Source organism: Nothoprocta perdicaria, unplaced genomic scaffold (genome assembly GCF_003342845.1).
Source record: "Nothoprocta perdicaria isolate Ctin4 unplaced genomic scaffold, notPer1 scaffold_65, whole genome shotgun sequence".
NCBI lineage: Eukaryota > Metazoa > Chordata > Aves > Tinamiformes > Tinamidae > Nothoprocta > Nothoprocta perdicaria.
This window is the reverse complement of record NW_020455921.1, coordinates 2,164,069-2,176,980: the sequence shown is the minus strand read 5'-3', so window position 1 is coordinate 2,176,980 and position 12,912 is coordinate 2,164,069. Positions and strand designations below refer to the sequence as shown.

At 38.2% G+C, this 12,912-nt stretch overlaps 1 protein-coding gene across 1 annotated transcript in view; it reads left to right on the top strand.

Annotated features, from left to right (window-relative positions):
* The window catches only part of XKR4 (XK related 4), a 211,855-nt gene extending 199,271 nt beyond the window's left edge, over positions 1-12,584 (top strand). The window contains exon 3 of the mRNA XM_026050100.1: positions 11,479-12,584. Coding sequence (XP_025905885.1) covers positions 11,479-12,425 — 947 coding nt within the window. The 3' untranslated portion in view covers positions 12,426-12,584. The remainder of the gene's footprint in view (positions 1-11,478) is intronic.
* The last annotated feature ends 328 nt before the right edge of the window (positions 12,585-12,912 follow it).

Sequence of the window (12,912 nt, the reverse complement as noted above, 5' to 3'; positions counted from 1 at the left end):
CTCTTCTCCAGGCTGAACAGGCCCAGCTCTCTCAGCCTTTGCTCATAGGGCAGATGTTCCAGGCCTGATTCAGCCCTGATTCATTCAAAGTTATACCCATGTGGATTTGCCAGCTCCCAGACATGTATTCACTTGCTAATTGGTCCCTTGTCATTGGGATAAAAATACCTGAAGCTTCCTGCTTACCTCGACATAGAAATACTTCTTTGGACCCTCCTGTAGCTGTCATCTTTCCCTAAAATATAAAGAAATTGGTATCTTTGAGTTATCTATTTCTATGTCAAATTCTGTTGAAATTGGCTGATCATTTTTAAAAATTATCTTGGAGCAGACTAATGTGCAGAGGCTGGAAGAAACTAGTTTAAAAATGGTAAAATAAATGGCTTAGAAAACTAAAAATGCATGCAGATTAGCCTATCATTAATTCTGTATAAAATTATAGAAAGAATAACTTGATATATGGTTAGCAAAGAATACCCTTTTGCAAACAATTGTTTCATGAACCTTACCCCTTGACACTACTACCTTTCTGTATCTATCTATGGACAAGATTAGAATGATAAAGGCAACTGTAATGAGTACTCTAATTATTTTCCTAAGTCCATGTGACTTAAAACCACATGAGAACTTAATTTCAAATATGAATCACATTATTCCAAAAAAAATCATTTCACATTTAATGTGAATTCTATTCACAGAAGAGAATGGAGCTACTGAAAGAAATTCAAAACAGGGGAACCAAATGGTCCAAGAGACTCCATAGAGTCTGGCTCCATAGAGCAAGCATTTGGATGTAAGGCTTTAAGAGTCCGCTGAACTCAGACTGTTGGGAAAAGAAAGGTTAAAAAAAAAATCATATAATTGTCTATGTGTACTTGCACATGAAAAATATGTTGAATAGCAGGAACCTGGGAAACTCTTCAGTCCTCCAGACGAGAGCCAGAAACTGAAACTACATTAATTTAAGTTGAAATGAAGTGGGGCTTTTTTTTTTGAACAAAGCATAGATATATATTGAAAATGTTTTTCAGCAGAGATGTTGAGTCATTTTGCTTGCAGTCTTCATATGGTGCCTGCTTATCAGTCTATATATAGTATATAAATCTAAATTGCATGTGCATCAAAATTTTACCTCTCTATATAATGTTTCCCAATGTATATCATGTGGACATATTCTCGATATATTAGAAATAGGTACAGAATTAGTCGTAGAGCTTCATAAGTAACAGCTTTATAACTAATACAGAAGACAAAGGTATAAATATGATACCTAAATTAACCCTAAAGTGAGAGTAAGCTAGAACCAGAATTAATCTCCAGACTTCCCAGAATAATTTTCAAATCAGTATGGATGTTGCTTCAATCTATATCGTCTTCACAGTAGGTAAAAATAGAGAGTCTGGTTTGAGAGGGAGGAGGAGAGCCTAGGCTGTTTTTCCACTAACAAAAAATAAGGCTATTTAGTGAACTATTGAGAAAAATATATATCTATTTGAAACCTTCCAAAGTAAAATAAACAGGAAGAAGATTTAGAACTTCAATGTTTCAGATTGATACAGGGAAAATTTAAATAGCATCATGTACCAGACAACGCCAGCAGTTTCAATTTTCCCTCTGCTAAGAGGAATTGCACAAATGCTAAATCAGTCTCCTTTTCAGAGGGATACTAATTGCCTTTTGTCCCAAAGTACCACATCAGACATTATCCTTAGCATCTCTTCAGATCTGAAAAACATGGAGAAAATAAAAAAAAAAAAAAGGAAAAAAAGGAAAACGATATAGATGTAATATTTCTCAGACAAATCGTGTTAGATGAGGGACTAAGTTCAGACTGACTTTAACGTGCAAGTGGAAGAAACATCAGTTACTTAATGAGGGTGAAATTTATCCTCTTTCAGAAAGCCAGTATAAGCCTGTGAACCCTAAACTTATGGCTTGGGGAGATTTAAGGGAGGTAATGGTCTTGTGCTTTCTTGCTGCATTGAGTCAGTGTTTCATCATCCATGACCTGGTCCCATGCTGCTGATTTGTAATAAGACTTCGTATGAGGTACTGGGAGTATTTTTCATTCCAGAACATGTCTTGGCTTCTTTACCTCTCTCTTAGATATTGGCCACCGCTAGCACAACATCTGAAGAAAAAAAATCTCTGCTGTATTTGAAATATTGATTTAGCCCTTCCTTCCCTAAGTCCTCAACAGACCCTCCTAGTGCCAGTGTGATAGTGTTATATGTATTTTATTGATATTCACTATCTCTTGGAAAAAGTACTTAGAAAGACAGACAATTTGGATTAGCTGGAAGCTATTTCTGGCTGCTCCATCACATTGCAACCAGTAAGGTCATTTCAAGCTGTTTTGCTTCTGGGAGGCTGGTTGAAAAAAAGAGCAGAAAGTTTGGTKAGTAGCAAGCATATATCTTTCACTAACTCATTTCTGGATTATGACATTTATCTTCCAGTACTCAAAATCAATTTTAAACTTGCATTGTCCTGCCTCTTGACATWTCTATGGGAATTCATTTAGCCAGACAGATGATTAAGATTCTTTGAGCTGTCAGGAATAGTGCTTTAGGATCCTATTTTCAAAATATGTTCACATGTGTGTTTGAGAGGACTTTCAGAGTCCTCCGCACAAAGTCCTCTTGCAGTGCTTTCATAACTCAACACATAACTGTTCTATTCATTAAAAAGAAATTAGTTGGAAATGCCACTGGTCTTTGAGGCCTACCCATAGCAGTTGTTTTTGTCCAAGAGACATTGATCTYGATGGCTCAGGAGTCTTGAGGAGGAGAGGAGATAGTCTCCCAAAAGAAAAACATATCTGTGAGGCTACCCTGAAACTATTCTACCTATTTCAGAGAAAATGAGAGCTTCTATATAAAACTGATGTCCTGCAAATCACAGCTTTTAAAACTGTGAAGGTCTTGGAAATTATTTTAACTCGACAGAACTGGAGTCAAATTAATGTCTGAAAATCAAAAGTCAGACTGGGAAAAAACATATGAGTTGGTTGTGATCYGGCTTGCAGGATCTGGCAATCCACTGTTTCACCAGCTAGAAGAAAACTGMATATAGGTCTCGACAAAGATGACTACAGTAACTTTGCAAAAGAAACAAGCATTAAAAGCTAGCATTAATTTTTTGCCAGTCATAGTCATACAGTGAAATAGACTACATTAATGTAATTTTGGTTTTTTAAAGTATTTTTATATTTGTAMAGAAAAGTCTTTTGTTTTATATAAAATATTGATAAAGTCTAAGTAATATTGGCTGTGTAAATCTTTGATTTTTCACTTGAAGGATATTTTCCCAAAATACTTCCAAGGAAAARAAATCCAGTTGATTTTGCAAGCAAACATAGAGTAAAAACCTATGATGTGGTTAATTCCTTCCAGTCAGTGGAACACAGGGATCTTAATCCAAAACTTGCCTAAGTAAAAGAAAATAAAAGCTGAACAGAAAAATAAAGGCAAAATCACAGAAATGCTCATCTACAAAAAACAAGGCATTTCTTCTAAAGTTATGCTTTATCAAAAATTGTAATTTGCTAGTAGACTAAATTGTTTTCCCTTTGATATGTTTGAAAGACAGGAGTGTTATGGCATCTGCCATTGACTTCATGGAAAGTGTCCAGGTGTGCAGTATTACTGCACTGAGCTATGCAAGTGGAGCCTCCTCCCATAGATGGTGCCATACCTTCAGCTTAGCGTGATGTTATCATGATGTTGTCTCTTCTCAAGTGGTAATGGCAAGGGATTTTGTTCTGCCTGGCGTTTCTGCAGCCTTTGGATAATCCCTTAATCCCTATAAAGCAGCTGCAGCAACCTTAAGATGTCAAAAGCACTTTTTACCTAAGAAGAAATGTGCTAACCATGGAAATAATCTGGGAGTCAGTAGGCATGTTTGTGCTGCCCATAGTTCAGCAGGATACAAAGATACCAGGCGAACTAACAGGCAASAAGGAGTCTAGATGTGGGAGTAGGGAGTCTAAATTTAGCTTTCTGATAGTTCTTTTTACGTTATGCTACTTTGCCAAGCCGGGCAAAGTGCAGACTGCACTAAATCACATCAGTACCTGCCAGTRCCTGGAAAGGACTGAGCATCATTAGTGGCTAATAGCAGCTCCCGGATCATAAATTATAAATACAATAAACCTTTAGTAGAACTAAAAACTAACAAATATCAGGAAAATGTGCTCTAGGGAGAAGAAAAGGGGTCACTCAAGCTGCTCAGTGAACCAGTAACTAACTGGCTTTTGGTGGCATATTCTGGCAATGTAAYTTTCCTGCTCAAATATCTTAAAATCAATTACTTTTACAGAGTAATGAGAAGATAGCAGAGCTTTAGTTGTTCTGGCCAACTCCTTCTATCACTAGCTGCCTGCAGATAAAGAGAGGCCTGAGTTAATGACTATGGTCTCTTGAATGACACAAGAGGTCCAACTTTCTTGGTCCTCACRATCCCTGGGTGCTAAATTGACTGTTATGACCAATATGTCTTGCACTGATTTATTGGGAGAAAATTTAACCCRAAGTTCTGAGATAACAACAACAAAAAAAATCTGGGTAACAGACTACATGTGTACAAAGCAGAGAGGCTTTGGTGGGGAGACAGAGAGAAGCTATTCTTTATCTTAGATTGAAATAAAATTATCACCATAATAGAACAGTACCTTTGAGCCCATTTAAAATTATGGTCAAGATTGATGCTCAGCAGACATATTTAAATATGTGTCCAACAGTTAGATTTGGTAARTCTGGCATGACTTTGCAGTGAGAGCCAAATTATTAGGTAAATTCTTGATCCAGACCCTAAGAATATGCTAAAGATAGCTGAGATAAGCAAATCTGTTGTCAGTTACTTAGATCCTYTATACAGAGTCCAAACCACCTCTGGAATATAATTTGGGAGCCTATAAGACAAGCAAGGTAGAAGTCAACTGGTTTAGTAGATACATGATATTTCCAATCTTCCAGGGTAGGTAAAGGTAAGTTGTAGAAAGCCAAAATAATGAAAGAGCTGGAAGTTTCTGGCCAGAAAAAAAATCTATAGAAAGCAGCTAAAAGGAATCACGGAAAAAAGCTCTTCTTATGCGTGCTGGCATGTTCTCCAAGAATTACGAAGCATGTAGGAGAGGCAATATAGGCATTATCTAATTTACATTTTAGTGAAGAAGAGTTCCTGTCATCCAAAACCCTGCAGCATTACCCCAGCCTCACACAATGTGGGATGAAGTTAAACCATATGTTGGAGATGAGCTGATGAAACAGTCTGTGTCACCTTGACTAACCCCAGCTGTAAATGCAAAAAAAAAAAAAAAAAAAAAGAAAGAAAAGAAGACACATAGAGACTCATGTTCAGAGATTTTTGTTCCCATGTTTATGAGTTGCCAAGTCTAAGCAAAATTGCAGAAATGAAATATTTCAGTTGGTTTCCATCTTTGACTATGTGTTCACAGGAAGAATAGTGGTGAGTATGGACTCACATACACCAGCAGAATAATCTTTATTATTCASCAGTAGAGTAAGCATTATTATTCACCAGAGACTTGAATAAAATGTAGCAGCGTCTGAGTACMACTAATATTGACTAGCTTCCTGATACAAGAAAGTAATAGAATTATCTTCCCAAYGTGTTTATGGCCCTGGAACCTCTTTGTGATAAGAATACAAACTTTGGAGTTGAGAATGATATATTAAGATCAGTGCCTATATTTTAAGGGGTTGGGCCTGGTTGCAGATGTTAAGACAGTAATGTTTCCTTTTTCTTACTGAAAAATGCTTACAATACTTTGTGTCAGCAAAGCATCAGAAAGGACACTTGTACAAGAAATATCCCTACTATGAAACCTTGAGAGAGAATCTGCTATAGAAATGTTGGGTGAAGGCTGGAAGTGCTGATTTATAGCAATCTTCTCTAGTTAGACTGCAACAGCAACTCTTAAGGCTGTAAGGAGGGACTCCAGTATGGGTACTTCAAAACAGCTACAGCTTACTCTGGCAGGCTACATCATCAATGGCCATCGGAAAAAATAACCCAAGTGAAGGAGTTTGTATTTTAACCCTTCAAATAATAGGAGAGCAGAAAAAGTAAAATTACGCTATACATTTTGTTTTCCTGTCTTGGGTAGGAAACAAGACCTGTGAGCATGAAATATGCACAAAGAACCTGGGCGTGTGGTCCAAGTATGGGCAGGAAGGGCCTGTAGCATGCAGAGCACCTGTATGCCAAACCACATGGGGTAGTACAAGGCATCCTCAGTCCATCATTGCCGTGCCAGGATATTGGGAGCAAAAGGGGTGGTGTAGCACCCACAGGCTGGTCTCAGATGGTCTTCAGCGTCCCAGCATGGCTTTCAAGCTCAACAGTATGGCAAAGGCTCAGTAAGGTGGCAGGTTCGCTTTTGCAAACTGAAGGGAAGCAGAGGAGAGGAGATCATTCCATACCTTCTTACAGGATTAAGGCCTTAAGGGAACTGATGAATTTTATACAGTCTTTGCTTGACTTTAGTTCTGAGAAGCATCTTAAAGTTTGGGTGCATACATTTTCACTTCTCTTGCTGGGTAAAAAGCTCATAAAAATAGACTTCCTTCAAATGTGTTTCACAGTTCCAAATCTCAGTCAAAATAGTCATGCCCAGATGTCCTGCTGTGTTTGGTATTCCTGCTTCTAGCATGAATTTACTCCTGGAAATGGTGAGATGAGTACAAATTTGGAACAGGAAGATGAAGCAAGGGAACAGCCTTGGAGAGTTTGATTTTTGAAATAAGTTGAATGTCAAGAAGGATTTTCTCCTAACGTTTCACCCATTTTCAGGTTTTTCAGTTGCCCTGAAGTATTTTGGACTTTCTCCATAAAGGCTTATGGACTGATGAGACTACAAAGAGTAGTTTATAGACCTAAATCTGTCTTTATTCACTCAAATACCAAGGAGTAAGATCAGACTGGTGTGAGAATGAGACCCAGGTAATTTCACTTATAGCCAAGTCTAAAGATTATATAGAGGGAGCCAAGGGAAAACACAGACTATGGACATATGCGGCTTAGAAGCTGAATTTCTTTCCTCAAAGTTAAATAAAGTGTGTATGCAGACAGGAATCAAAATGCAAAGGCAGAGGTGTCAGCAAGATACAATTAAGTTGCAAATTGCTGAGTGGGGATGTAATATGGAAAATCTGTATCTGCTGTGAACAACTTTATTTAGATTGCTAACAGGTGAAACATTTCAGACTGGTTTCTCACAAATGCAGTTTTGGAGAATTTCATTAGCATTCCTATAGCTACTTGAACTTCCTTGAAATAATGTTGCATTTGTAAACATATCCATATCTATACATCCTTTTTTTTTCCTTCTTTTCTTCTTCCTCTCCTTCCCCTATATATGTCGCTTGCTTTTTCCTCAAAAAGATATTGCTTTTTCTTGCCTTCAGTGTGCTGTAGCTCATTCCAGTTTAATCTTTATTAGACTTGCAGTACCAGTGCAAATAAGCCCTGCTGTATAAAATGCAAGAATTTCTCTTATATAGAAAGAATGGAGGAAATAAGACTCCAAATAGAGATGATTGGGGTGTTTCTGACTGCTCAGAAAAGCACCAGGAAGCCGCTGTAGCCCCTGGACAGTCAGTCAGGAGGCTGAAGAGGTGAGGGCAGAAAAGAGTAGTGCTTGCTTTGTAAGGATGGGGCTTTCATAAATGGGCTTCCAAGTTATCTATTAATTTCTGAATGGCAAATAATTCTTCTGCTGATGTCAACAGCGAACAATACTACATTTTTTTTGTTTTGCATTAACACTAAAGAAAAACTCATCCTTTTTTTCCTGATACCATTTTAGCATATTTAAAGTTTTGTTCTGATAGAAATCAATTTTAGTTCTTCTTTTGAAATATGAAGAGGTTTCCCCTCAGCGAATGTGCCACTATGTTCTAATTAATGAACTATCCATTTGGTTCTCCAGTAATTCTGTTGATGTCTCCTTTCCCTGTGAATTATTTATATTACCACACATTTTTATCAGCAAGCAAAATAGCAATTTGCATGAATTTTACGTTATTGTTCCCATTATGAATGATCCTTTTAATAATTGTTCAGTGCTTGGAGTCATCAATAAAGAAAGATGGATGGTCCCCAAGAAACATTTAATCTCATCTTGATTCTGTACCTCAAAAATCATGGGCTAATAACCCAAGGACATCATAAGAATAGCACACCTAACAATAATAGTAGTAGTAGTTCTTTCTGTTTGTACCTCTCTCTGCCGCCTTTGCCCTCCTGTATGCCTGTAGTATCCTGCAATTTGTTCCGTAAGAGCAATGGATATTTCCCTGTTAATGACTGTTTAAATAACATAATTAACTTGCTATTGTACTTGCTTCTTCCTGTCTTTCAGAAAAAAAAAATGACTATGAATGAATTCATATTAGCTCATTGGAAATTCCTATGAATTTTAACATTTTATTTCGTACATTCTGTGTGCATTAATGAATGAATTTACACTTCTTAATGTAAAACTGATGATATCTATACATACCTCTAGGGAGTTTGTGAGGTCATTAAAGTTACATTTGCAGAGAAATATGTGGWTTTTTTTTTTCCTCACATTATTCTTTCCCAGGCTAATAATGCTATTTTTGAGCTCTTTGTTCAGAGTGCTCATTTATATTGGAAGGCTTTCTTAGCCAGTATCCTATTCATCTAGCTTTCCAAACTTTTCATTCCATAAGGGAAATGAACTCCGTTTTGTCAGAAATACTTACACYATTTCTGCAAGAGCAGGAGGACTTATGTTTCCACTGGTTAGCATCGTCTCTAGAGATAATGGTCACTGAAAGGCAGTCCAGAGTGAAAAGCAAATATGCACGTCAGAGATGAAAACAGCAATTTATACCATGCCTCCTTCCTGTCTGCCTCGCTGATTGCTTGTGCTCTCTGTGAAGGAAGATTCCAGCACTAATGTTAGTGTTTTGGCATCCAGGCAGCTAAGCGTAAAGAAAAGCAATGATGTTTTATTCAGAAATTCTCTCTGGAATTATAAGCCTGCCCCATATTTCTGCAGATTGCTTTTCTGGTATTTTTCTCTTAAGGAAAAGTAAAATAAAATAAAGAGTCATCAAATTCACAGGAGCTCACAGCATAATTAACACCCCGCCAGGGACGGCGGGAGAGGCGCCGGCAAACACAAACCAGCCCTTCTGAGAGCGCAAATCGCTCTGTTCTCACTGAACAAAATCTTAATGTGTTAAGCCACGGGGTTGTTTAAATAGATTTCTTCTTTCAGAATCAGGTATTATTTCCATAACCTATGCTTGCCTGTTTTAAGASATATATTTTTTTCAATAGGGAATGTTTGACAACATATATTTAAGCTTAAACTAACTGCTGTTTATTAATACAGTTTGCATTAAACAAATATTCATAATATTTAACTGATGTCTTCTTGACGGTTAGGTTCTCAACCAGACCACTGGACTGTGAAGAAAACTATCTGCATCCGGAATCTAAGTTTGCTGAAATGTTTAAACAATTTTAAAAAGAAGATCAAAGGAATGTTTGTTCATTTYGGTTTAATGCAGTCCAATAACCAGTAAATTCAAAGTTAAGGAACTGTTTAGAAATGGAATAAGCTGAAATGCCATTATCTTTTTATRATCTGTGAATAAATTCACAGTACGGGATATTAAGAGCTATGAATTCATTCATTACCTGTATGTAATATTTGCTGTGGTTAATAAACAACTTCTAAATATAAAATAAGTTTCATATATTTTTGTCTATTTTTGGTCTGTATCTAGGATTTTCATTGAAATTGTATTTAAATGATAAACACATTTAAAATGCTGTTTTTCTGCATTTAAATTGAATTCCCATTTCCATCTAAAGCAGCTTGATACAAACCATAAGTAAAAATTAATCACAAAGTATATAATTCATTTCCAACAAAATGATGTGCAAAAGTGTAAAACATGTGAATAACAGTGTTCAACTGGGCCACTGCTCTAACAGGAATGCAAAGTATTCTTCTGTTTAGAAAGAGGAAGTAACAGGTTAGTTTAAAATTACATTTAATTGCAAATCATCTTTTAAAAAAGCTACTCTATCCACAATAATCAAAATCTTTTTGTAAAAAAAGAAAAATACACCTCCAGCATAAGTATCAAAAAGCTTTTGTAAAAATATTTTTTTACTGGTTTTGTATTTTCAGGTGAATGTGAACTATTTTTACTGAACTTTACTGAAGCAGAACTTCTTCACTGTGAGGGTGACAGAGCCCTGGAACAGGCTGCCCGGGGAGGTTGTGGAGTCTCCTTCTCTGGAGGTCTCCAAACCCGCCTGGATGCCGCCCTGTGCCCCRTGCTCTGGGTGTCCCTGCTTGAGCAGGGGGGTTGGACTGGATGATCTCTAGGGGTGCCTTCCAACCTCAACTGTTCTGTGATTCTGTGTGAAAATATCTTAAAAGKAAAGTTATACTATTTTTTTCTGTGGAAAATATTGTCAGGTTTTCCAGAAATACTATAGTTCTGTGTCTTACAAATGAGCAGTTTTGGGATAGATGGGAGAGACCATGGTTATAGGAATATTAATTATTCCTTATTTTAAGARCATCTAAACCCAGACTTTTAATTCCAAAGAAAATTCCAACATTGCTAAACCTAATTGGATTCCCAGTTGGAAGCAAATGCAATTTTGATAATTTCTACATACCTAATATTCTATTTAAAATAATGGAATTATTGAAATATGCAAAATTTCTCCTTCAGCATGAGCGCTGCAGCTTAAACTTTGATATATCACAAATTACATTTATACAATAAAACATAAAATCTTTCTGTATTTGTTTTGCTATGTTTTATAACATATCTATTAAGCATTTAGATATGACAGAATTTGTGACTTCCTACAGAAAATTCTTCCACCTCAAAACTTCCATTTAACTCTATTTTGTGTCAGACCTGTCAGGCTATTAGCTTCACTAGCCGTAACACATATCTATAAGGTACGTCTTAGGGTGGAGGTATATTCTCAAAATTTAATTGGTTTAACGTATTGTATGTACAGAAGATGCTGATATTTTAGTTAGGCTTAATTGCTTTATATTCAGCCTCTTAATGACTAATCAAGAGCTAGAAATTCGTATTCCTTCAAATAAGGACTGCAGTAGGTCCTATTAGGTCGTGCAGTTGACAGAGCCCTGTCCCCATCTTTTTCGGTCCTGTGAATTAATGAATTCATTTCAAACCTAAATTTGCTAGAGAAGTGTTTCAGTAAGGAGTGTGGCAGCAATTCTTGTTCACGGGTAACTAACAGATGCAAATGTGTTTAGGACACATTTTTAAGGACAATGAAGTTGGAGCGCTTGGGAGTCCAGGCCTCTGTACTGGTTGAACTAATGGAAAATGAATGAAAGAATGAGTGTTCTTATGTGCCTTGTGAGAAGGGCTGATGTACTAATTATACCTCAAGTGATGTTCTGTTTTCTCCTAGGTCTTACTGCTGCAGCGTCTCTTGTATCCCTGGCTTGGGCTTTGGCCTCCTACCAAAAGGCCCTCCGCGACTCCCGCGACGACAAGAAACCCATCAGCTATATGGCTGTTATAATCCAGTTTTGCTGGCATTTCTTCACGATAGCCGCGAGGGTCATTACTTTTGCTCTGTTTGCCTCAGTTTTCCAGCTGTACTTTGGGATCTTCATTGTGCTCCACTGGTGCATCATGACCTTCTGGATTGTCCACTGCGAGACAGAGTTTTGCATCACTAAGTGGGAGGAAATAGTTTTCGACATGGTGGTGGGGATAATCTATATCTTTAGCTGGTTCAACGTCAAGGAAGGAAGGACACGCTGCAGGCTTTTCATTTATTACTTTGTGATCCTTTTGGAGAACACCGCCCTSAGCGCCCTGTGGTACCTGTACAAGGCCCCGCCGATCTCCGACGCGTTTGCCATACCAGCACTGTGCGTCGTGTTCAGCAGCTTTCTGACGGGCATTGTTTTTATGCTGATGTACTATGCCTTCTTCCACCCCAACGGACCGCGGTTCGGGCAGTCGCCAAGCTGCGCGTGCGAGGACCCTGCCGCCGCCTTCGCTCTGCCCCCCGAAGTGGCGACCAGCACGCTGAGGTCCATCTCCAACAACCGGAGCGTCACGAGCGAGCGGGATCAGAAATTCGCGGAGAGGGACGGGTGCACGCCTGTGTTTCAGGTGAGGCCCACRGCACCTTCCACACCTTCCTCCCGGCCACCAAGGATTGAGGAGTCTGTCATTAAAATCGACCTGTTCAGGAACAGGTACCCAGCCTGGGAGAGACACGTGTTGGACAGGAGCCTGAGGAAGGCCATCCTAGCRTTTGAATGTTCCCCTGCTCCTCCACGGCTACAGTATAAAGATGATGCCCTTATCCAGGAGCGCTTGGAGTATGAGACCACATTATAAACAAAACACAACAACAACAAAAAAAACACCCGCAGCTTGAAGAAGCTCCGACATTACCGTCCAAACTGAGGGCTGACGGTAGGGCTGTACGAATAATTAAACTGCGTGCCGCAACTAGAGCTACAAGCTGTAGTGCTCTTAGTCTGGCTATCATCATGATTATCATTTGATCCACTGTGTGCAGTCTGTCCGCAGGACCCTGATTCAGCAGCATCACCTGAAAGCCTCAAAAAAAAAAAAAAAACCCATAAAAGCAACCCCCACACACGTCCACACACGCACATACATATCAGTTACTTCAGCTGGGGACGCTCACCCACGACTCCTTGCTGCTATGAAACTCTGACTGCACAGTACTCACATTCAAAGCATTAGGAAGGTCCTGATCAGAGCTTTCAACTTTAGCCGGTAGTGCATTTTATTTTAGAAATGAATGATTGATATTTGCATATTCAATGGCAAAAAAAAAAAAACTTGTCAAAAACAA